Source organism: Saccopteryx bilineata, chromosome 4 (genome assembly GCF_036850765.1).
Source record: "Saccopteryx bilineata isolate mSacBil1 chromosome 4, mSacBil1_pri_phased_curated, whole genome shotgun sequence".
NCBI classification, from domain to species: domain Eukaryota; kingdom Metazoa; phylum Chordata; class Mammalia; order Chiroptera; family Emballonuridae; genus Saccopteryx; species Saccopteryx bilineata.
Genome location: NC_089493.1, coordinates 291590597 through 291615453, shown reverse-complemented (window position 1 = coordinate 291615453; position 24857 = coordinate 291590597). Strand labels below are relative to the sequence as shown.

The 24857-nt window shown below is 46.7% G+C and overlaps 1 protein-coding gene across 8 annotated transcripts; it reads left to right on the top strand.

Moving 5' to 3' along the window:
- The first annotated feature begins 235 nt into the window (after positions 1-235).
- On the top strand, positions 236-24087 carry TMEM219 (transmembrane protein 219). Of its 8 annotated transcripts, XM_066275615.1 has the most exons (8): positions 236-365; positions 2082-2231; positions 7961-8075; positions 9710-9908; positions 9996-10185; positions 19039-19268; positions 20990-21159; positions 23982-24087. In XM_066275615.1, exons 4-7 carry the CDS (start codon positions 9744-9746, stop codon positions 21125-21127), a joined length of 723 nt encoding a protein of 240 aa, XP_066131712.1. In that variant the 5' UTR covers positions 236-365; positions 2082-2231; positions 7961-8075; positions 9710-9743; the 3' UTR covers positions 21128-21159; positions 23982-24087. The 8 variants fall into 8 exon arrangements, with proteins under 8 accessions (XP_066131712.1, XP_066131715.1, XP_066131714.1 ...); XM_066275618.1 differs by lacking the exon at positions 7961-8075; XM_066275617.1 differs by lacking the exons at positions 2082-2231; positions 7961-8075.
- The last annotated feature ends 770 nt before the right edge of the window (positions 24088-24857 follow it).

The window sequence follows — 24857 nt, the reverse complement described above, 5'->3', positions numbered from 1 at the left end:
CTGAAGCAAGGATTGTTTTATTTAATGTCCTTTGCTACTGAGGTCATACAGAACTCTCTGAACTCTATCCATGCCGTGCCATTTGCAAGGTTGCCTGTTGCATGTTTGTCTGTGAGGTCAAATTCCTATTTTATGGGAAGATGCTGATGTGTACTCATTTCCTGCTCACTGTGAGACTGTAGCCATAGGAACTGTGATAAGTGCACCATAACACCTTCAGGAACAAACCCTCGGGGAACAAAGTTTATTTTAACGAAGCTAGCCTGACCACAGAGAAATCCGGGGGACTTCCTGGGCATCTCAGCACTGGGCAGCCTCCTGACTCGAAGCTGGCTGTGCAGGAGCAGTGACTGGAGCTGTCTTGGGTACGGGCTTCTTACTGGGAGCTGGGACTTGGGCCAGGCAGAGAAGGGCATGGTCAAGGACTTGGGCCAGGCAGAGAAGGGCATGGGGAAAATTCGTTCAGGTCTGCTTCTCCTGATGGGAAAATGTAAAGACTTTGAATATCAGGTCCAAGGTCTCTTTACAAGTTCTGAGAGTATGTGGCTTGAGCCTAGATACAGAAGGTTTCTAGCATTACCCAGGGTGTTGGCTAGAATATCTTTCAGGGTCCTCTAGCCCTGGAATCACAGGAGTGGAAGCCCCAAGTCAATGATGGCTGCCTTGGCCTGTGAAGATGGGAGAGAACAGCAAGGGTTTAGGCTAAGTGATGGAGTTTATACCTCATCAATTCATTTCCCCTCTTTCATCCCTGCCACTTCTCATAGAATATGGCCTGTACTCGATTCTCCAAAAAGCCCAGGGAACTTTGCCCTCCTTCCATAGCCTGAGATGATTCCTTTGAATCCTTATGCCTGCTGAACCCCGACCTTTCCCCTTTCCTCTGCTCTGTGGGCCAAGATTTCTTCTGCAGTTTCCCTGCATGATGAAATAGTTTCCCTAGGACTGGAGCTACCCCTAATCCTTTAGTATCCCAGACTCTCCTGGCCAGTGCTGGCCCTTGGAGTCCAAACAGTCTTCCTATGCTCATGTCAGGCTGGGCTTTGTTGTAGAAGAAACTGATTGTGCAGAACCCCATTCTGTAATATAGCCACTATAAGGAATCTCTGACTGTCTCTCGTGTGCTATATGGATTTTCCTTAACAACCTGGATCAAGATGCTTTGGACACAGTCCGGCGGGCCATGCCCACCTCAGTCAAGGAATTGCTCTGTGACAAGCTCAGGTTCCCATTCCAGGTTTCCAGTCCCAGTCTTGTCCCCTTTCTCAGCAGACCACACTCCTGATACCCCAGGATGCCTCTCTCACCAAGCCACTCATTTTGATAGAAGTGGACAATAAAGATAAATGAGAGAGAAAGAAACAGAGACAGATGCAAACAGAGAGACAGAGAGAGAAACGGAGAAACAGAGACAGAGACTGAGGACAGAGGTCCTAAAAAAGATCTGACATTTTGTTGTCCATCATCTAAATTACAATGGAGGGCTCTTCTTCATCCCTGCTCAGTATGTACCTTTGAGGATTTCTTTTATCATTTATTTATTTCTTAATTTTTTTTAAAAAAGATTTTGTTTATTGATTTTATTTTATTTTTTTTTTTGCATTTTCTTTTCTGAAGCTGGAAACAGGGAGAGACAGTCAGACAGACTCCCGCATGCGCCTGACCGGGATCCACCCGGCACGCCCACCATGGGGCGATGCTCTGCCCACCAGGGGGCGATGCTCGGCCCATCCTGGGCGTCGCCATGCTGCGACCAGAGCCACTCTAGCGCCTGGGGCAGAGGCCACAGAGCCATCCCCAGCGCCCGGGCCATCTTTGCTCCAGTGGAGCCTTAGCTGCGGGAGGGGAAGAGAGAGACAGAGAGGAAGGCGTGGCGGAGGGGTGGAGAAGCAAATGAGCGCTTCTCCTATGTGCCCTGGCCGGGAATCGAACCCGGGTCCTCCGCACGCTAGGCCGACGCTCTACCGCTGAGCAAACCGGCCAGGGCTGTTTATTGATTTTAGACAGAGGAGAGAGTGGGGGAAGAGCAGGAAGCATCAACTTGTAGTAGTTGCTTCTTTTTTCTTTTTTTTTTTCTGAAGCTGGAAACGGGGAGAGAGGAGTCAGACAGACTCCCGCCAACCGGAGTAGTTGCTTCTTGTATGTGCCTTGACCAGGCAAGCCTGGGGCTTTGAACTGGCGACCTCAGCAGCCCAGCTCAACACTCTACCCACTGTGCCACCACTGGTGAGGTGAGGCTTCTTTTATTATTTAAAAACTTTAAATTACTTTTTTGTATGTGTGACAGAAACAGAGAGACAGAGAGAGGGACAGATAGGGACAGACAGACAGGAAAGGAGAGAGACGAGAATCATCAGTTCTTCCTTGTGGCTCCTTAGTTGTTCATTGATTACTTTCTCTTATGTGCCTTGATGGGGGGAGGGGCTACAGCAGAGTGAGAGACCCCTTGCTCAAGCCAGCAACCTTTGGGCTCAAGCCAGCAACCATGGGGTCATGTCTACTGGTGAGTCCATGCTCAAGCTGGTGAGTCCGCAATCTTGGGCTTTTGAACCTGGGTCCTCTGCATCCCAATCGGACGCTCTATCTACTGTACCACCACCTAGTCAGGCCCAAAGAGTTTCAAGATTCAATAATCTTTTTTTGTTTGTTTATTTTTGTTTTTGTATTTTTCTGAAGTTAGAAGCAGTAGGCACAGAGACAAACTCCAGCATGTGCCTGACTGGGATCCACCTGACATGCCCACTGGGGACGATGCTCTGTCCATCTGGGGTGTTGCTCCATTGCTACTGGAGCCATTCTAGTGCCTGAGGTGGAGGCCATGGAACAGTCTTCAGCACCCGGGCCAACTTTGCTCCAATGGAGCCTTGGCTGCAAGAGGGGAAGAGAGAGACAGAGAGGAAGGAGAGGGGGAAGGGTGGAGAAGCAGATGGGTGCTTCTCCTGTGTGCCCTGACCAGGACTTCCATACGCTGGGCGACTCTCTACTGCCAAGCCAACCGGCCAGGGCCAGATTCAGTAATCTTAAAGGAAAAAAAAATCAAACCCACCCCTGGGAGAAGCTCCTTCTGGGCCAGAGCAGCAAGAGGAATTTATCACCATAGAGAGACCAAGGAGTTCCTCTCTGATTCCTTTCGGGGGACTGAATGATTCCCCCCTCAGTCGGCTTTCTGATTCTCACTTGATAAGCTGTAGTCAGGCTTAAATCATAAGCCAGCTTCTGCTACCCATTAGCTGTGCTTCCTCAGTTAAATTATTTAAGCTGTTTAGGACCAGGTTTCCCCCGTAGTATCCAACTTGAGAACCTGATGAGTAGATGAAGTCAGAATGTTGGTATAAGGCAGTAGCATTACAATGAACTACCAATTTTGTGTCCTCTTGTGCTCTCCCCCCACACACCTTTGTTTATTTTATTTTATTTTATTTTTGCTATATAAGACATTTGTTCACACCCATTTACCCCGATGCTTAGGACTCAATGCAGTTTCTTTCTCTAACCAGTTTGCCTCTACTGGTCCATAGAATTGCTTGGTCTGGCTACATAAATAGATGTTAATTATAGTCATTGACAGGAACTTCTACTCAAATATACCTAATTACTCTGCAGCACAAGAATAATGGGGGAGCCCACGTGGGATAGTTTGGTTGGTTAGAGCATCGTCCTGATGTACAGAGGTTGCAGGTTTGATCCCTGGTCGGGACACATACAGAAACAGATTGTTCTGTCTTCCTCTCTCTCTCCCCACTTTTCTCTCTCTAAAATCAATAAGTAGCCTGACCAGGTGGTGGCGCAGTGGATAGAGCGTCGAAATGGGATGTGAAGGAGCCAGGTTTGAGACCCTGAGGTCGCCAGCTGGAGCGCGGGCTCATCTGGTTTGAGCAAAGCTCACCAGCTTGAGCCCAAGGTCGCTGGCTCAAGCAAGGAGTCACTCGGTCTGCTATAACCCCCCAGTCAGGGCACATATGAGAAATCAATCAATAAACAACTAAGGAACCGCAACGAAGAATTGATGTTTCTCATCTCTCTCCCTTCCTGTCTGTCTGTCCCTCTCTCTGACTCTTTCTGTCTCTGCCACACACACAAGAAAAAGAATAAGTCAATCAACAAGTATATATTAAGTCAGTGGTAGTCAATCTGGTCCCTACCACCCACTAGTGGGCATTCCAGCTTTCATGGTGGGCGGTAGCAGAGCAACCAAAGTATAAATAAAGAGATAGATTTAACTATAGTAAGTTGTTTTATAAAGATTTATCCTGCCAAACTTAGCGAAAATCTGACATAAAGTACTTGGTAAAATAATTGTTATTATATGCTTTAACTTGCTGTAACTCTGCTTTATAAATTTTATAAAGTAAAGTTATTTCCCTACCTTATAAATCACCATGACTGTGGAACCAGTGGGCAGTTAGAAAATTTTACTACTAACAGAATTACAAAAGTGGGCGGTAGGTATAAAAAGGTTGACTACCCCTGTATTAAGTGAATACTATATGCTGAAACTACAAAAAGACTTGGGGCTTGCAAGAACACACTACCCCAGGAACTGAGATGCTGGCTGGAGAGATTAGACCAAGACTAGGGACAGCTTACCCAATTGGCCCACAGTGGGCAGGGTGTGACAGAGTGAATGGGCAGAGACCTTTGAAGGTTTTCTCTTTTTTTTTTTAATATTTTTTATTTATTCATTTTAGAGAGGAGAGACAGAGACAGACAGACAGAAAGGAGGAGCAGGAAGCATCAACTCCCATATGTGCCTTGACCAGGCAAGCCCAGGGTTTTGAACCGGCGACCTCAGTGTTTCCAGGTTGACACTTTATCCACTGCGCCACCACAGGTCAGGCCCTTTAAAGGTTTTCAAGAGAGATCTCTTGGCAGGACTAAAGATGGAGGATAGAGTGGGAAAAGACTGGATTTGAGATTGAGACACTGAATCCTACTGGTTGGGAAACTTGGGATAAGTCCCTTAACCTCTCCAGACATCTGTTTAGCGTTTGGAAAATAAAAAAGGGAAGGGTTGTTAAACTTGTTCAGTCATTAAGTGCCCTCCAATTCCTAAATTCTAAAATTCTGTGTCAGATACACTTTTATTTTTGCTTTGAGAAGAAAATATTTCCCATGCTTGGAATTTCATTGAGGTCAATTAGTGGCACTTGTACGACACTCACGATACTGCTGTCAATTCTGTCCTCCCTCCAGTTTCTTTAAAAACATACTTTTAATTATAGCAAAGTACACATAAAATTTACCATCGTAACCATTTTTAAGTGTATAGTTCAGCAGCAGTAAGTGTGTTCACTTTATTATGCAACCATCCCCACCTTCCATCCCCAGAATTCTTTTCTTTTAATAAAACCCAAACTCTAAACACATTAAACTATAACTTCCTATTCGCATCATTCTACCTTCTGCCTCAATGAATTTGACTACTCTAGGTGTCTCATGCAAGCGGAATCATACAAATTTGTGTTTTTGTGGCTGGCTTATTTCACTTTGTAAAAGGTTTATCCGTGTGATAGCATGTCTCAGGATGTCTTTCCTTTTTAAGGCTAAATAATATTCCATTGTGTATATATACTATATTTTGTTTATTCCTCTGTCAACAAACACTGGGGTTGCCTCCACCTTTTAGTTCTTATGAATAATGCTATGATCCTGCGTGTACAAACATCTTTTAAATCCTACTTTCAATTCTTTGGAGTAAATACCCAAGAGTGGAATTGCTATATAATATGGTAGTTCTATTTTAAATTTTTAAAAGATATACCAGTCTGTTTTCCATAGTGGCTGTACCATTTTACATTCCCACCAACAGTGCACAAAGATTCCACTCTCTCCACAGCCTTGTCAACACTTAGGATTTTCCTTTTTTTTTTTCTTAATAACCATCCTAATAGGTGTGGGCTAGAGTCTACTCATGGTTTTGATTTGCATTTCCCTAGTGATTAGTGATATTGAGCATCTGTTCATTTGCTAGTCATTTGTATATCTTCTTTTTGTTTTTTTAATAATTTTTTATTGAATTTATTGGAGTGAATTGGTTAACAAAATTATACAAGTTTCAGGTGCCCAATTCTACAATATGTGTATCTTCTTGGGAGAAATTCCTTTTCAAGTCCCTTGTGCACTTTTTAATTGGGCGTTTCTTTGTGTTGTTGCATTGTTGTAGGACTTGTCTTTACATAACTTCTTAGCAGATATATAATTTGCAAATATTTCCTCCCATTTCATGGGTTGCTTCTTCATTCTGTTGTGTCCTTTAATGCACAGAAGTTTTAGATTTTGATGTCCAATTTATCTATTTTTTTTTTTTTTTTTGTATTTTTCTGAAGTTGGAAACAGGGAGGCAGTCAGATAGACTCCCACATGTGCCCGACCGGGATCCACCCAGCATGCCCACCAGGGGGCGATGCTCTGCCCATCTGGGGCGTTGCTCTGTTGCAACCAGAGCCATTCTAGTGCCTGAGGCAGGGGCCACAGAGCCATCCTCAGTGCCTGGGCCAACTTTGCTCCAATGGAGCCTTGGCTGCGGGAGGGGAAGAGAGAGACAGAGAGGAAGGAGAGGGGGAAAGGCTGGAGAAGCAGATGGGCACTTCTCCTGTGTGCCCTGGCTGGGAATCGAACCCGACTCTTCCACGCCAGCCCGATGCTCTACCACTGGGCCAACCGGCCAGGGCCGTACTTTTTTCTTTTGTTGCCTGTGCTTTTGGTGTCATATCCAAGGAATCATTGCCAAATCCAGCATCATAAAGACTTCTCCCGCCTGATCAGGCGGTTGCACAGTGGATAGCAGGGGTCTCAAACTCGCGGCCTGCCCACCAATTTTGTGCGGCCCGCAGATTAATCCACGAAGTTTGATTAGTCTGCGGGCCGCACAAAATTGGTGGGCGGGCCGCACGGCTGCGAGTTTGAGACCCCTGGGATAGAGCATCGGACTGGGATGCAGAGGAACCAGGTTAAAGACCCCCGAGGTCGCCAGCTTGAGTGCGGGCTCATCTGGTTTGAGCAAAAGTTCACCAGCTTGGACCCAAGGTCACTGGCTTGAGCAAGGGGTTACTCGGTCTGCTGTAGCCCCACGGTCAAGGCACATATGAGAAAGCAATCAATGAACAACTAAGGTGTTGCAACGTGCAATGAAAAACTGATTCATGTTTCTCATCTGTCTGTCCCTGTCTATCCCTCTCTCTGACTCTCTCTCTTTCTCTGTCTCTGTAAAGACTTCTCCCTATGTTTTCTAAAAGTTTTATAGTTTCAGCTTTTAGGGAAATAGACAGACTCCCGCATGCGCCCTGAACGGGATCCACCTCGCAACCCTGTTTGGGGCCAATGCTCTGCTCATCTGGAGTCATGCTCCACCCAGCCATCCTCAGAGCCAATGCGATGGAATCAATATAGCCATGACTGTGGGAGGGGGAGAGAGAAATAGAGAGAGAGAGAGAGAGAGAGAGGGAGAGAGAGAAAGGGGAAGCCATGGGTGGAGAAGCAGATGGTTGCTTTTCCTGTGTTCCTTGATGGGAAATTGAATCTGGGACATCCACACCTGGGTGGCGCTCTACCACTGAGCCAACTGGCCAGGGCCCTTCCATGCATTTTTAAATTAACTTTTGCATATGGTGTAAAGGTAAGGGTAAGGGTTTAACTTCATTCTTTTGTATGTGGACATCCAGTTTTCCCAGCACCATTTGTTGACTAAGACTATTTTTTCCTCATTGAGTGGTCTTGGCACCCTTGTCAAATATCATTTGATCAAATATAAGAGGATTTTGTGCTACAAACTTTTGGAAGTGGTGGTACAGAAATAACATGGTCTCCCCAGTAAGGATGCCTCAGTAGCGATGAATACTCAGACTCTGTTCCAGCAGGATTTGGCCAGTGCTGGTTGTGTGCTCGGTGAGCATGGGGGCTGTTTCCCCACACTTTGTCTAAGCTTCCCATCCAAGGTGTACACGATGTTTCTCTTTCACAGAGGACTCAACTCATTCCCCAGAAAAGCCAGTCACGGCTTATGCAGGCGCACGAAGAGAGTCCGGGTTTGAATCCAGGTTGGTTCCTGGCTGGCTCTACGTGCCCTGTTGTCTCAGGTAAAATGGACCTCGGTCTTCTCATATCTAAAATGTGGGCAGCCGTGATATAAGATGGCTATCTTATCTATCGAGCAGCCTTGCAAGCTTGTAGGATCCTATTCTTTAAAAAGTCGCTAAAAGCCAGGGGCCAGACCTGACGTGAAAGATGTTTGAGTTGATTGTTAAGAAGCAGACAAGAACGGAACCTAGCCGCCGGGAAAGCCAGAATCCTGGGACTTGAAGCCTCACCCAAGTCCCCACCCGGAACCTGGGCGCGGCTGGGCTGGGCTATCGGCGCGGGTGGGAGCCGAGCCACAGGAAATGTGTGCGGCAAGAACCACGTTCCAGTACCCTCCCGCGCTCCGCAGAGGGAGAGCTTAGAGTTCCCACAGCGTCTTTAGGGTCAGTTCCCTTGCCTCTCTCCCTTTACTTACTCTGCGCGGAGTTACTTCTTCCCGTTTGGCCCCTTCACTGGATTTCCTCTTGGTACACTCCCAATCGGGATTGAAGCAGGGCGGCCCCCGTGTGGGCACTGCGCAGGCGCGTCCCCGCCGCGGGTATTGGGGGAGCATGGACCCCGCCCCTTCACGGCTCCACGCGTGACGTCGCGGGGGGCCCCGGCCTCCGCGGGCTCGGAGCGGTGAGAGCGAGCAGCGGGCGGACCCAATGCTGTTAGACTGGGAAGGGATGCGTGTGTAGAGTTACTGCAGGGGAGGGGGCGGGGGAAAGGAGCGGCCCAGGGGCACCACCAGCCGTCGATCACCGGGCGCTGAGCTCTCCCTTTCTGCTCCCCTCCCCCCCGCCCCGTTTCCAAATGTGCCGGGCGAGAGGCAGAGCAGGGGCTGGGCATTTGTACCACCTGCATTTTCCTGGCGCTCTGCTCCTCCCCCCATCCCCTTTCCAGATGTTCCTTTTCATCAGACTGTCGCTTTTCACCTGGGAAAGAGCATCCACTTGAAAGCAGAAGACGGGGTTCAGACCTTGGCCCTACTATGCCTGTGTTCAAGTCCACGAACCTCAGTTTTCCCCATAGTATTTTTGCCTTGCTTCGCCTGGCTTTGAAGATCAGTACGACACCGAAAAAATAGAACAGAAATGGACATTTGTTGAGTTCTTGCATGGCCAAGTATTATGCAAACTGCTTTATCTGCCACAGTTAGTCCTTTAACGTGCGGTAGAACTCCGATTTCACTGATTCTTAAACTCGCGTGTAGTTTGATTTTTCTCACATAGCCAATGAATGGCAGGGGAGTATTGAGATTGAGCAGTTTCATCAGACACTTCCCTTGGGCTATTGGCTGGAACTGCTCAGCAGCCAGACCCTAGCCCTAGAACAGCTGTTTCCTGAATTTTTACCTTTAAGAATTCTTTTCCGGTTCCTTTTTTTCTAGTACAGCATGCCCTGCTCAGCGTCCGCCTTGATTGCTCCAGAGATGAAATGCAGCAAACATTTATTGAGTGGTGCAGGGAGGTGAACACTTGGGGAGTCTAGCGCCCTGGGTTCTTGTCCTGGCTCTGCCACTGTCTGTGTGGCCCTGAGCAAGAGCAAGTCGCTTGTCTTCTTGGTGCGTTAGCTTCCCTTTGAGTAAAATGGGTAAGTGCCCTCTCACTGGCAGGCTCGTGGCCAGTTCTCCCTTCCTGTCCTCCTGCAGGTTCTCTGTGAGGGCCCAGACCCCTCTGCTCCCCATGGGCAGCTGCCAGGCAGGGCACAACTTGTATCTCTGCCTGGCCCATCATCCACCTCTGGTTTGTGCCACTCTGATCCTGCTGCTTCTTGGCCTTTCTGGCCTGGGCCTTGGTGGCTTCCTCCTCACTCACAGGACTGGCCTGCGCAGCCCTGATGTCCCTCAGGTGAGTGCCCTCCTGCTCATCTGTCCCCGGTTGGCCTGCTCTTGCTGCTAGTCGCTCACCCCTCTCCCACCTTCCTTTTGCACACAGGACTGGGTCTCCTTCTTGAGATCTTTTGGCCAGCTGAACCTGTGCCCTGTGACTGAGACAGTCACAGGGAAGTGGCACGGGTCCCGTGTTGTGGGCTTGCTGACCACCTTGAACTTTGGAGATGGTCCAGACAGGAACAAGACCCAGACATTCCAAGCCAAGGTTCCAGGTAGTCAGATGGGATTGAAAGGTGAGATCAAGGAGGACTGTGGGGTTGGACATCAGAACATTCAGGGGTGGGCCCTGCCCTTAACCTCACCAACCCAGTGATCTTAAGCACATCCCCAGGCCTTAAGTCCTTACAATGAAAACAATGCCCACTGTGTAGCTTCTCTATAAATGTTTTCTTTCTCCCCTTCTGGCTCTGGGGTTCTTTGATTACATCCTTGGAGGTGTGAAGAAATGGGCCAGATTTGACCTAATGCTCTTTATCATCCTTTTTCATTCCTATAGCCTTCTCCTCAAAAAGGTACATTTTGCTTCAGGGATATCTAAGAAGCATGTTTTGTTCAGTTAAACTAATTTCTTTAGTACCTGCTGTATGCTGAGCCCAGCTCTATGAGCTATGGTGGATACAGAAAAAATTAGACATCATCGGTTCCAAAGCACTTAAAATCTGGGAAGATGATGAGTGAGAAAGAGTCAGTGGGCTCCGTCAATTCCTGTTTGAGATCTGGCCTCAGGTTCCTTATCTAAAAAATTGGGAGATGAAAAGGGAAGAGAGAACTGTGGAATTCCCTGACTTCTGAGGTCCTTTTCAACACTATCATTCTAAGATTCTCCTATGAATCACATATGTGATTGTGTATAGGGGGTAGGTCTTTGTATGTGTAGGTGTACAGGTATGATCAAGGAGCAAGAATAAAGGAATGTGTCTGATGTATAGCAGTGTTATTGAAATACGATTCATGTGCCATAAAATTCACCCACTTAAAATGTACACTTAAATGGCTTTTCATATACTCACAAAAGTGTGTAACCATTATCAGAATCAATTTTAGAACATTTTCATTACCAGACAAAGAAATCCATTACCCTTTAGCAATCATTCTCCTTTTTCTCCTAACCTCCCAGCTCTAGGCACTACTAATCTACTTCCTATTTCTGTAGCTTTGCTTATTCTGCACATTTCACATAATATATGGTCTCTTTTTTGTTTTTGTTTTTAGGTGAGAGGAAGGGATATAGTGAGGCAGACTCCCACATGTGCCCTGCCTGGGATCTACCCGGCAACCTCATTTTGGGCTAATGCTTGAGTACCGAGCTATTTTTAGCAACTGAGGCTGTTGCACTCCAGGAAGCTATCCTCAGTGCCCAGGGCTACATGCTCAAACCATTCCCTCAAACCATTTGTGCCACTGGCTGCAGGAGGGGAAGAGGGAGAGAAGAGAGTGAGTGGGAGGAGAAGCAGATGATTGTTTCTCCTGTGTGTCCTGACTGGGAATCAAACCTGAGACATCCATATGCTGGGCTGATACTCGATTCACTGAGCCACTGGTCAGAGCCAATATGTGGTCTTTAATGACTGACTTCTTTCACTTTGCATAATGTTTTTAAGGTTCATCTATGTCAGGGGTCGGAAACCTTTTTGGCTGAGAGAGCCATGAACGCCACATATTTTAAAATGCAATCCCATGAGCGATACAGCGACCCATGTTCGTTAAGCATTATCCAATAAAAATTTGGTATTGTCCTGGAGGACAGCTGTGATTGGCTCCAGCCACCCACAACCATGAACATGAGCTGTAGGAAATGAATGGATTGGAATACATGAGAATGTTTTATATTTTTAACATTATTATTTTTTTATTAAAGATTTGTCTGTGAGCCAGATGCAGCCATCAAAAGAGCCACATCTGTGAGCCATAGGTTCCCGACCCCCGATCTATGTTGTAGCACATACTAGTACTTCATTTCTTTGATTAATAGTATGACTATTCCACATTTTATTTGTCCATTTACCATTTAATTGACATTTGGATTGTTTCATCTTTTGGCTATTATGAATGATGCTGCTGGGAACACTCATGTACAAGTTTCCGTGTGATCTTCTTTTGGGTATTAAACTAGGAGTGGAATTGTTGGGTCAAATGATAATTCTATGTTTAAGCCTTTGAGTGCTGAGTTTTTTTTATGCTCGCTGACCCCCTTTTCAAGAAATGAAATTAGTTCCAGTTACAGTTTTATTAACTTAAAATCATTTTTGTTTGATAACCTATCTATGGAAACAAGAAGAACATACATTTGCCTTTTTTTTTTTTCTGTATTTTTCTGAAGCTGGAAATGGGGAGAGACAGTCAGACAGACTCCCGCATGCGCCCGACTGAGATCCACCCGGCACGCCCACCAGGGGGCGATGCTCTGCCCCTCCTGGGCGTCGCTCTGCCGTGACCAGAGCCACTCTAGCGCCTGGGGCAGAGGCCAAGGAGCCATCCCCAGCGCCCGGGCCATCTTTGCTCCAATGGAGCCTTGGCTGTGGGAGGGGAAGAGAGAGAGAGGAAGGGGGGGTGGAGAAGCAAATGGGCGCTTCTCCTATGTGCCCTGGCCGGGAATCGAACCCGGGTCCCCCCCACGCCAGGCCGATGCTCTACCGCTGAGCCAACCGGCCAGTACATTTGCCTTTTTTTAATGTTGCCTTACACATTTTCAAAATAAATCAGTGTACTCAGGATAGTCAGGAAGCATGAGGACGTACAAGAATGTTTGTACTACTCAAAGGGTTAATCTTTTGAGGTACTGCCAGACTGTTTTCAAAGGAGCTATACCAATTTATATTCCAGCCAGCAGTGTATGAGAGTTCCAATTTCTCCACATCTTCCCCAACACTTGCTGTTACCTGTCTTTTTGTTTATAGCCTTCATAGTCAGTGTGAAGTGGTGTCTCACTGTGATTGTGATTCTGATTGCATTTTCTTGGTGGCTAAGGATATTAAGGATATTTTTCATGTGCTTATTGTCCATTTGCATATTTTTGGAGAAATGTATATTCAAAGTCTTGCCCATTTTTAAAATTGGGTAATTTGTCTTTTAATCATTCAGTTGTGCCTGACCTGTGGTGGGGCAGTAGATAAAGTGTTGACCTGGAACTCTGAGGTCTCCAGTTCAAAACCCTGGCCTTGCCTGGTCAAGGCACATACAGGAGGCATCTACTATGAGTTGATGCTTCCTGCTTCTCTCCTCTCTCTCTCTCTAAAAATCAACTTTAAAACAGTATTCAGCCCTGGCCGGTTGGCTCAGCGGTAGAGCGTCGGCCTGGCATGCGGGGAACCCGGGTTCGATTCCCGGCCAGGGCACATAGGAGAAGCGCCCATTTGCTTCTCCACCCCCCACCCCCTCTCCTTCCTCTCTGTCTCTCTCTTCCCCTCCCACAGCCAAGGCTCCATTGGAGCAAAGATGGCCCGGGCGCTGGGGATGGCTCCTTGGCCTCTGCCCCAGGCGCTAGAGTGGCTCTGGTTGTGGCAGAGCAACGCCCCGGAGGGGCAGAGCATCGCCCCCTGGTGGGCAGAGCATCGCCCCTGGTGGGCGTGCCGGGTGGATCCCGGTCGGGCGCATGCAGGAGTCTGTCTGACTGTCTCTCCCCGTTTCCAGCTTCAGAAAAATAAAAAAAACAAAACAAAACAAAAAACAGTATTCAGAGCCTGACCAGGCGGTGGCGCAGTGGGTAGAGCATTGGACTGGGATGCGGAGGACCCAGGTTTGAGACCCTGAGGTCACCAGCTTGAGTGCGGGCTCATCTGGTTTGAGCAAAAAGCTCGCCAGCTTGGACCCAAGGTCGCTGGCTTGAACAAGGGGTTACTTGGTCTGCTGAAGGCCCACAGTCAAGGCACATATGAGAAAGCAATCAATGAACAACTAAGGTGTCGCAATGAAAAACTGATGATTGATGCTTCTCATCTCTCTCCGTTCCTATCTGTCCCTATCTATCCCTTTCTCTGACTCTCTGTCTCTAAAAAAAAAAATTATTCAGATGTAAGAGTTCTTTATATCTTCTAGATACAAGTCTCTCTGATCTGATGTATGATTTTCAAATATTCTCTCCTATTATCTGGATTCTTTTTACTTTGTTGATGGTCTGATTTGAAGCACAAACATTTTTGATTTAGGTGAAGTCTAGCTTATCTATTTTTTTCCTATTGTTGCTTGTGATTTTAGTATATCTAAGAAGACTCTGCCTAACATGAGTTTGCTAAGATTTACTTCTGTATTTTCTCTTTTTTTTTTTTTGTATTTTTCTGAAGCTGGAAATGGGGAGGCAGTCAGACAGACTCTCGCATGCGCCCGACTGGGATCCACCTGGCATGCCCACCAGGGGGCGATGCTCCGTCCATCTGGGGCACTGCTCTATTGCAACGAAAGCCATTCTAGCGCCTGAGGCAGAGGCCATAGAGCCATCCTCAGCGCCTGGACCAACCCTGCTCCAATGGAGCCTTGGCTGCAGGAGGAGAAGAGAGAGACAGAGAGGAAGGAGAGGGGGAAAGTCTGGAGAAGCAGATGGGCGCTTCTCCTGTGTGCCCTGACCGGGAATCGAACCCAGGACTCCTGTACGCCAGACCGATGCTCTACCACTGAGCCAACCAGCCAGGGCCTACTTCTGTATTTTCTTCTAAGAATTTTACAGCTTTAGCTCTTGCATGTAGATCTATGATCTACTTTGAGTTAATTTTTGTGTATGGTGTGAGGATGGGATCCAGCTTCATTCTTTTGCAGGTGGCTATTCAGTTGTCCCATCATGTTTTGTGGAAAAGACCATTCTTTCCCCATTGAAAGCACTGGCACCTTTATTAAAAATCAGTTGACCATGGACATAATGGTTTATTTTTGGACTTTAAGTTCTATTACATTGATCTCTGTCTATCCTTATGCTCTATCCTTATGCTAGGTCCCTCCTCTTTTTTTTTTTTTTTTTTTTTTTTTTTACAGAGACAGAGAGAGAGTCAGAGTGAGGGATAGACAGGGACAGACAGGAATGGAGAGATAAGAAGCATCAATCATTAGTTTTTCGTTGCGCATTGTGACACCTTCGTTGTTCATTGATTGCTTTCTCATATGTGCCTTGACCGTGGGCTTTCAGCAGACCGAGTAACCCCTTGCTTGAGCCAGCGACCTTGGGTCCAAGCTGGCGAGCTTTTTGCTCAAACCAGATGAGCCCGCGCTCAAACTGGCGACCTTGGAGTCTCGAACCTGGGTCTTCTGCATCCCAGTCTGATGCTCTATCCACTGCACCACCGCCTGGTCAGGCATAGTTCCCTACTTTTTTTTTTTTTTTTTTTTTTGTATTTTTCTGAAGCTGGAAATGGGGAGAGACAGTCAGACAGACTCCCGTATGCGCCCGACCGGGATCCACCCGGCACGCCCACCAGGGGCGAAGCTCTGCCCACCAGGGGGCGATGCTCTGCCCTTCCGGGTGTCGCTCTGCCGCGACCAGAGCCACTCTAGCACCTGGGGCAGAGGCCAAGGAGTCATCCCCAGCGCCAGGGCCATCTTTGCTCCAATGGAGCCTTGGCTGCGGGAGGGGAAGAGAGAGACAGAGAGGAAGGAGGGGGGGATGGAGAAGCAAATGGGCGCTTCTCCTATGTGCCCCGGCCGGGAATTGAACCCAGGTTCCCCGCACACCAGGCCGACGCTCTACCGCTGAGCCAACCGGCGAGGGCCTTTGTATTGTTTTTTTAAAAAGATAACACTTGTTAAATAAAAAAAAAAAAAGATAACACTTGTTGACTGAGTGCCTAGAAGGAATGTGTCCAGATGCAGGAAGACTAGTTGGGAAGTGGTTGCAATAAAAAGATGATAAGGCCTGACCTGTGGTGGCGCAGTGGGATAAAGCATCGAGCTGGAACACTGAGGTCGCCTGTTCGATACCCTGGGCTTGCCTGGTCAAGGCACATATGGGAGTTGATGCTTCCTGCTCCTCCCCTTTCTCTCTCTCCTCTCTGAAAATTGAATAAAATCTTAAAAAAAAAAAAAGATGATACGAAAAACTGAACTAAGGCAGTGCTGTGAGTGGAGGAGACATTAGAAGTCTGAGGACGTGGTGACTGATTGGATCTGGGAACAGAGAAGAAAGGGAGTTCTCTTACAGAATTCCACATGGACATTTCTCAGTTGTAATCATGATGTGCATACTGGTTTGTATTTCTCTTTTTTTTTTCAGTATGACAGTGTTTTTTGTATTAGTGCAAAAAAACCCCAAAGCATTATTTTAATGGATGTGAATGATTTATTGAGTGGTTAGGCCGTGATTTGTTCATGCTTTCCCTATTCTTTAACATCTCTATTGTCTCCTATTTTTTTTTTGTATTTTGTGTGGAGTCACAATAAATATTTTGGCATACTTTGCATTTTTCTTTTGAATCTTTTCCTTAGGATTAGTTTCTACAAGTGGTCAAAGGATATGGACCCCACTCCCCAGTTTGTATTTTACCTTGAATACTCTTTTTTTTAATAGACAAATTCATTTTATTGTAGTTTCAGACCACACAGAAGTATATAAAGCAGATATAAAAGTCCTCCTACTTCCTTCCCATGCAGTGTTGAGAGTTTGGTGGGCATCTTCTTAGTCCCTCTCTGTACCCATTTAAAATTGCGACAGATACAGCCAAATTGTAGGATGTCAGCAAGCCTGACTAGGCGGCGGCGTAGTGGATAGAGCGTCGGATTGGGATGCCAAGGACCCAGGTTCAAGACCCCGAGATTGCCAGTTTAAGCACGGGCTCATCTGGTTTGAGCAAAAGCTCACCAGATTGGACCCAAGATCGCTGGCTCAAGCAAGGGGTTACTCCATCTGCTGAAGGCCCGCAGACAAGGCACATATAAGAAAGCAATCAGTGAACAACTAAGGTGTCACAATGCGCAACGAAAAACTAATGATTGATGCTTCTCATCTCTCCGTTCCTGTCTGTCCCTGTCTATCCCTCTCTCTGACTCTGTCTCTGTAAAAAAATAAAAAAGTTACCAATTGAGAGTGCCCACTTCCCCACATCTTCAATAACTCTTGTTACTAACACTTTTTAATTTTTACCAGTTTAATGGGCAAAGGAATTATCTGATTATTTTAATTTACTTTCTCTGGGTTGCTAGTAAGGTTGAGCATTATATTCTTCGCTTATTTTTCTTTGTCTTTCATTGTCTTGAATTTTAGGTCTTTATACATTCTAAATAATAAACCATTCTGCCAATTAAATCTATTATAGGTATTTTCAACCAGTCTGTTACTGGTTTTTAAAGTTTGTTTGTTTGTTTTAAGTGAGAGGAGGAGAGATAGTGAGATAGACTCCCACGTGCACCCCAACTGGGATCCACCTAGCAACCCCCTTCTGGGGCCAATGCTTGAATCAACTAAGCTATCCTCAGCACTGAGGGCTTATGCTCGAACCAGTTGAGCCACTGGCTGCAAGAGAGGAAGAGGGAGAGAAGGGGGAGAGAGAGGAGGAGAGAAGCAAATGGTCGCTTCTCTTGTGTGCCCTGACCGGGGATCGAACCCAGGACGTCTATATGCCAGGCCAATGTTCTATCCACTGAGCTAACCAGCCAGGGCCAACGTGGTTTTTTTTTTAACTTATCTTTCATTGTATAGAAGTCTTTGATTTTGTCTTTTTTAGGAAGGTTTTGCTAACTTTAAAATTAGAAAATATTCTTCTGTATTTGTTTTTAAAATTTATTTCTTTTTATTTTTCTTTTTGTCTTTTTTTTTTTTTTAAACCCTTGTTGCGAGGGCTGACTTTCAATAGATCGCAGCGAGGGAGCTGCTCTGCTACGTACTGTATTTGTTTTTTGGGGGTTTTTTTTGTATTTTTCTGAAGCTGGAAACAGGGAGAGACAGTCAGACAGACTCCCGCATGCGCCCAACTGGGATCCACCCGGCACACCCACCAGGGGCGAAGCTCTGCCCACCAGGGGGCAATGCTCTGCCCCTCCGGGGCATTGCTCCGTTGCGACCAGAGCCACTCTAGCGCCTTGGGGCAGAGGCCAAGGAGCCATTCCCAGCGCCTGGGCCATCTTTGCTCCAATGGAGCCTCGGCTGCGGGAGGGGAAGAGAGAGACAAAGAGGAAGGAGAGGGGGAGAGGTGGAGAAGCAGATGGGCGCTTCTCCTGTGTGCCCTGGCCGGAAATCGAACCCGGGACTTCTGCACGCCAGGCCGACGCTCTACCACTGAGCCAACTGGCCAGGGCTTTGTATTTGTTTTTAATATGTGTTTAGGTTTTTGTTTTATTTTAGTTTGTTTGTATAGGTAATTAACACACCTGGACTTTATTTTATAGTGTGAGAGAAGAGTTGAACTTTTATTTCCCAAATGGAAATTGTCCCAAGGCTATTGACTGACTAGGCCAGTGTTTTCCCACTAATTCAAAATGAGAGGTAAACCTTTTCATGGATTTTGGCATCTAGTGGAAAACTGCTTTCTTGAAAAAGGATGAAGTAGTGTACAAACTGACATCGACAATGTGTATCCCAGTTCCACTGCAACCTTGTGACAGTATTGGTCTGTTTGTTTTGTTGGTTGTGAGCTAATTTAAATTCACTTATTATATTGGCATACAGTTATTTTCATTTTTCAGTGATGAAATGATGGTCTATAGCAGGGGTTGGGAACCTTTTTGGCTGAGAGAGTCATGAACGCCACACATTTTAAAACATAATTCCATGAGAGCCATACAACAACCCCTGTACGTTATGCATTATCCAATAAAAATTTGGTGTTGTCCCGGAGGACAGCTGTGATTGGCTCCAGCCACCTGCAACCATGAACATGAGCGATAGGAAATGAATGGATTGTAATACATGAGAATGTTTTATATTTTTAACGTTATTATTTTTTTTTATTAAAGATTTGTCTGCGAGCCATATGCAGCCATCAAAAGAGCCACATGTGGCACATGAGCCATAGGTTCCTGACCCCTAGTCTATAGAGTATTTTATTGAATAGAATCAGTGCTAAAACACCTGGTACTGTTAAGAAGTCTTAGAAATGAATAGAAGTCTGGAAGTGGATGGCTTCCATCCAACCCTTCACTTTCTCCCATCTCCTCTCTTGTGTCTCCTGTAGGGTCTTCTGCAGAAGAGCTTGTCCTCATTACAGCCAGGGTGACCACAGAGAGGACACCCGGTGTCTGCCTGTATTTTAGCGCTGCTCCGGCTCTCCTGCCCTCCAGCCAGCCGCCTGTATCCTGCTCGGAGGACGGAGCAGGAAATGCCACCCTGAGCCCTAGGATGGCCGAGGATTGTGTCAGGGTCTGGAGCCAGGAAGGCCTTGCACTCACCAAGCTGCTCACCTCGGTAAGAGCTGCAGGTGATCAGGGCTCCATAGATTGCCATGCTGCATGCTGTTTCTTTCTCTCTCTCTCTTTTTTTTTTTTTGTGAAAAAGACAGACAGAAAGAGGGACAGATAGGGACAGACAGACAGGAAGGGGAGAGAAGTATCAATTCTTTGTTGTGGCACCTTAGTTGTTCATTGATTGCTTTCTCATATGTGCCTTGGCCTGGGGGCTACAGCAGACCAAGTGACTCCTTGCTCAAGCCAGTGACCCTGGGTTCAAGCTGGTGAGCTTTGCTCAAATCAGATGAGCCAACGCTCAAGCTGGCGATCTCAGGGCTTTGAACCTGGGTCCTCCACTTCCCAGTCCAACGCTCTATCCACTGTGCCACCGCCTAGTCAGGCTGCATGCTGTTTCTTGAAGGCAATTTTGCCTAGTAGATAAAATGTAGGCTTTGTAATTCTGCCTGGGAGGCTGTGTGACCTTGAACAAGTACCTGAGTCTCTCTGAGCCTCAGCTGCCTCATCTGCAAAATGGAAAACATGATACTACCTCCTAATTTCAATAAATAAGTGTGAGTGAATGTAAAGGACCCACTACAATGCCTGGTACATAATAGAGATTTGATAAATGACAGCTATTACTATTAACTATTGTCTTTAAATACAATAAAATATGACCTCTGCCTCAAAGGAATTCAGAAGCTAGGCTAAGAGGCAGAGTAAGCTAATTGGTAGCATAGCGATCAGAGCAAAATGTTATTCAAACGCAAAGTAAGGAGCAGTTAACTCTAACTTGAACATTTATGGAGAGTGTTTCACAGAGATGGTAGAGATGGTATCATTTAAGAAAAGGAATTGTGTACAGTAGTTTATAATGTACATAATGCTTTCAGATTCATTATCTCATTTGATCTTAAAATAGCCTTTTGGGGTAGCTGTTATTATCCCATTTTGCAGATGAGAAAACAGGTTCAAAGAGAGGGAGTGTATCGCCTAAGGCCACAGAATTACTCAAGTGGCAGATTGGGGATTAGGTTTGCCGACTCTGGGTCCCAGGCTTGTACTGCCCTCAGGGTGATCCCTGAAGACTGAGGGGGATTTGGGAAGAGGATGCACTAGAGACGGTTCAAGAGAAAGGAAATACATTGCAGGCAAAAGAGATCAGCATGAGCACAGGCCTAGAGATGGAAAAGTGTTCAGCCTTTGGGGACACTCTGGGATGAGGGGTTTAGGAATGACTTAGGGCGAGAGGCAGGAGAGAGGCAGGGCCCGGTCATGAGGCATCACGGGGCTGGGCTAACATGCTGTGACTTGACACTGCAGGCCAGGGGGCCTCCGATGCCGGGTGGGAGAGCCTGGCCAAGCGGAGGAGAGACCAGCTGGGAGGCGTGGTCTTCCCTCACATTTGCAGTGACTCCGGTGAGGAGCATCCCCTGGGAGCTTGGAATCAGAGATCTTGGTTTCCAGACCTGGAAATATGGAAGATAGTTGAACTCTCATAGAATCATTATTAGGGAATTGGATGGTTGGGCAAGAAGGCAGTTTGTCAGCTATGGAGACAGTGAGCTTGTACAGACATAACTTATACTTCCTCTTTAGTTGCTCCTTGAATGGGCAGAGAGCTCTTCTCTCCATGCAGACCTTAGCTTTGGGCTGGGGTAAGATGTCTTCCTAAGGGAAGAGTCTCCATCTGCCATCTGTCTCATTCATTTCTCCTTCCTTCCCTGTGTCCACGCCCAGGAGGAGCTGGCTCTGTGTGGCTCCAGGCTGCTGGTGTTGGGCACCTTCCTGCTTCTCTTCTGTGGCCTTCTCTGTTTTTGTACTGCTGTGTGCTTTCACCCACGCCGGGAGTCCTACTGGTCTAGAACCCGGCTCTGAGGGTACTGGCCTACTTCTTGTCTTGTTCTCAGGTAAGGTTCTTTGTCCCATCCTGTGGGAACTGGGGATGGGGTGGGGGTGGGACTTGTCACAGTCATTCCTAAACAATACAATTTGATTTTACTTGCTTTTTGAACTTTATATAGATGGAGTCATCTATATTCTTTTATGACTGACTTTTTTCAGTTAACATTCTGATTTTAAAATAGCTCTAGTTCACATCCAAGAAGATCTTTGGTAGCAATGGGGGATTAAGAGGTTTGAATTTGATGATGTGTCCTGGACATGAATTTTGTTTGTCTTGCCTTTTTTTTTTTTAATTAAAAATATTTATTAATTTTTGAGAGTGGCTAGAGAGAAAAAGAAAGAGAGAAAGAAGGGGGAAGGAGCAGGAAGCATCAACTCCCATATGTGCCTTGCCCAGGCAAGCCAGAGGTTTCAAACCAGCGACCTCAGTGTTCCAGGTCAAGGCTTTATCCAATGTTCCGCCACAGGCCCGGCTATGTTTGTTTTGCTTTTGTCCTGAAATTCTGATACCCACTTTTATGACTCAAATTTTGTAAAATTCATCTTGAACAGCTCAAAAGAACTGATAGATGATTCTTGTTACTAGGCACATACTTTGTGTCCAAGCACTTTACATGAACTTTCTCTTTTCCGTTAGCCATCATTACCTTTAGAAACGGAATCTTTGGAGGGACATGGGCTCACAAAGGTAGCAGGAGGTGGGAAACATATTGGCTAACTAGTTTGTATGTCAGCTGATTAAGGAAAACAAAATATCTATGCAAAATCTTCTGACCCTGTCAGGTAGGTCTCATCCAATTTGAGATTCATGTATTGGACAGCCAGCTCTTACGTTGTTCTTGGCTTCAGCTGGCTGCTGTGCCCTAGGATAGTGGTCGGCAAACTCATTAGTCAGCAGAGCCAAATATCAACAGTACAACGACTGAAATTTCTTTTGAGAGCCAATTTTTTTTTTTTTAAAACAGAGGCAGAGATAGACAGGGACAGACAGACAGAAATGGAGAGAGATGAGAAGCATCAATTATCAGTTTCTCGTTGCATGTTGCGACTTCTTAGTTGTTCATTGATTGCTTTCTCACATGTGCCTTGACCGCGGGCCTTCAGCAGACCGAGTAACCCCCTGCTGGAGCCAGCGACCTTGGGTCCAAGCTGGTGAGCTCTTTGCTCAAGCCAGATGAGCCCGCGCTCAAGCTGGCGACCTCGGGGTCTCGAACCTGGGTCCTTCTGCATCCCAGTCCGACGCTCTATCCACTGCACCACCGCCTGGTCAGGCAAGAGAGCCAATTTTTTTAAACTTAAACTATATAGGTAGGTACATTCCTTATCGAGGTAGCGCCTGCAGGTGGTATTCTGTGAAAGAGCCACACTTGTTATAAAGTACCGCACCCCAGATTCTGAAAGGCACCATACCTCATTTCATCGAGTCCACGTAGAGACATCCAGTCCAGATAAATTTTGAAGAGCTTTATTAGAGGAGGAGATTTATTAAATATGCCGGCCGTATATGGCTGACACGGGGCATCTGCAGGCCCAAATTGGGCAGTCCCAAAAGTAGTTCAGGGGCTGCTTATATACCCTTGATCACACACGGGTGGGGCAGAGCATGACATCGTGGTATAGGCTGGCAACATTTGTTTAGGGGATACACAGAAACATTAAGACTCTCAAGGTAACACAATCAAAGACATTTACAAATCTTTCAGGGTTCCTCTTCCCTCACTATCCTAGAGATATTTTACTCTCAAGATTCCAGGAAGGGGGAAGAACTACAGTCAATGCAAGGTGGTATATAAATTCTGCCTCCTATTGAAAGGGAAGTTTCTAGGTCAGGGGTCCCCAAACTTTTTACACAGGGGGCCAGTTCACTGTCTCTCAGACCGTTGGAGGGCCGGACTATAAAAAAACTATGAACAAATCCCTATGCACACTGCACATTTCTTATTTTAAAGTAAAAAAACAAAACAGGAACAAATACAATATTTAAAATAAAGAACAAGTAAATTTAAATCAACAAACTGACCAGTATTTCAATGGGAACTATGGGCCTGCTTTTGGCTAATGAGATGGTCAATGTGCTCCTCTCACTGACCACCAATGAAAGAGGCGCCCCTTCCGGAAGTGCGGTGGGGGCAGATAAATGGCCTCAGGGGGCCGCATGCGGCCGTGGGCTGTATAATTTGGGAGCCCCTGTTCTAGGTTAACCTTTATTTTAGATTTAAAACTGAATGACCCATAGTTCTTGCAAGCCAGAAACTTCTACTTTCTTCTCCCTCCCCTCCCTAAAGGAGGGATGGAACGAGAAAGCCTGATAGGAAAGCCTGACCTTTCCTCCCAGAATATTAATATCAGTTTTCAGCTTTCGGTAATTTACAACACACTCAAGGGGCCAAAGAGCACATGCGAGCTGCAATTTGCCAACCAGGGCCCTAGGACATAACCGTGGGAGTAGTAGAAACAGCTCCGGCTAAGGGAAGGGCCAGAGGAACTGGATATTCAAGACCAGCTTTGCTTAGGGCTAGGCCTGACAGGAAATGAGGTACCATGATGCCAGGCTAAGATGCTGGGACTTGACACTGCAGGCCATGGGGACTACTGGTGCTGAGTGGAAGAGAGAGACACCAAGCCTTCCTTAGATCTGAGCAGACTGGGAAAGAAATACTTTCTGGCCCCAGGCAGATCATGACGTCTTGAGACCATCCCAATTGGATGAGTGCCTGTATCTATCTCTAGTTGTCAATTCCTTTGTCCTTTCCTTAATTTCTGCAGCCATTCCAGAGCTTTCCCCAAGGGCTCTCTCACCTGCCTGGTCTTTTCTCTTTTGCTCCAGGTGTGAATCAGCTTCTTGGGTCTTGATTCTGAGTTGGAAGAGATGTTTCAGAAAGTGGAGAGCTAGAATGTGTGTGGGGGAAATAAACGGAGTTTTTGCTCAGTGCTGCCCAGTGTGTTTATTGGGAACTGGATTGAGGTGGGAATGTTAGAGTAGTCTGGTTCGGGAGGTTTGGGGGACTTTTCCTTGTGGACACTTAGTTTGGGATACAGGTTGTTATGGTGCATGTGTTACTGCAGGTATTCCCATGGTTGGACTCTGGCTTTGGAACAACACCTGGTTTTGATCCCAGCTCTGCCACCACATGCCTATGAAATAAAATCAGTAGTTTCAGCTAGTTGAGCATGGGAATGCTTTGACATAATGCAATATGACATTGGGTAGTTCATACAACTGTACAAGGCCTCAGTTTGCTGAAAGGATTTGGCAGATTGAGTTTACCCAGCAAAGATTCCTCGAACTTGGGAGCCGATACCCAGGCTCTCTGGGTACTTACTAACTTGAGTTGCCCATTTTCCCGCCTTTTCCGCGCCCAGCACCAGGTTTTCTCTACCCCTCCCAGCATCTACCCTGCACGCAGGCGCAGATCATGGCTTTTTTTTTACCCGAATCCCCTCAAAGCTTACCCTAGCAACAAGCACCCGCTCATCTCTAAAGCGGGTTGAGCGCATGCGCCGCAGGCCCCTCCACCGCCAGTTGTCGGAAAGCGCGCTGGGCTCCACCCACTCCCAGCCTTGCCCACCTCCCCACCTCCCATCCCCGGTCCGCGTGGCGGGGCGCGTGCGCACTCTGGCTTCGTGGTTGCCGATCTTCCTGTCCATGGCTGTAAGGAGAGAGGGGCGGGGCTGCTTCCTTTGGGGCCCCGCCCCCCTTAGC

Coding starts and splice junctions, on each gene's coding strand:
- TMEM219 (XM_066275613.1), top strand. Junction 9,909..9,995: donor GCAGCCCTGATGTCCCTCAG/GTGAGTGCCCTC, acceptor TTTTGCACACAG/GACTGGGTCTCCTTCTTGAG. Junction 10,186..19,038: donor TAGTCAGATGGGATTGAAAG/GTGAGATCAAGG, acceptor TGTCTCCTGTAG/GGTCTTCTGCAGAAGAGCTT.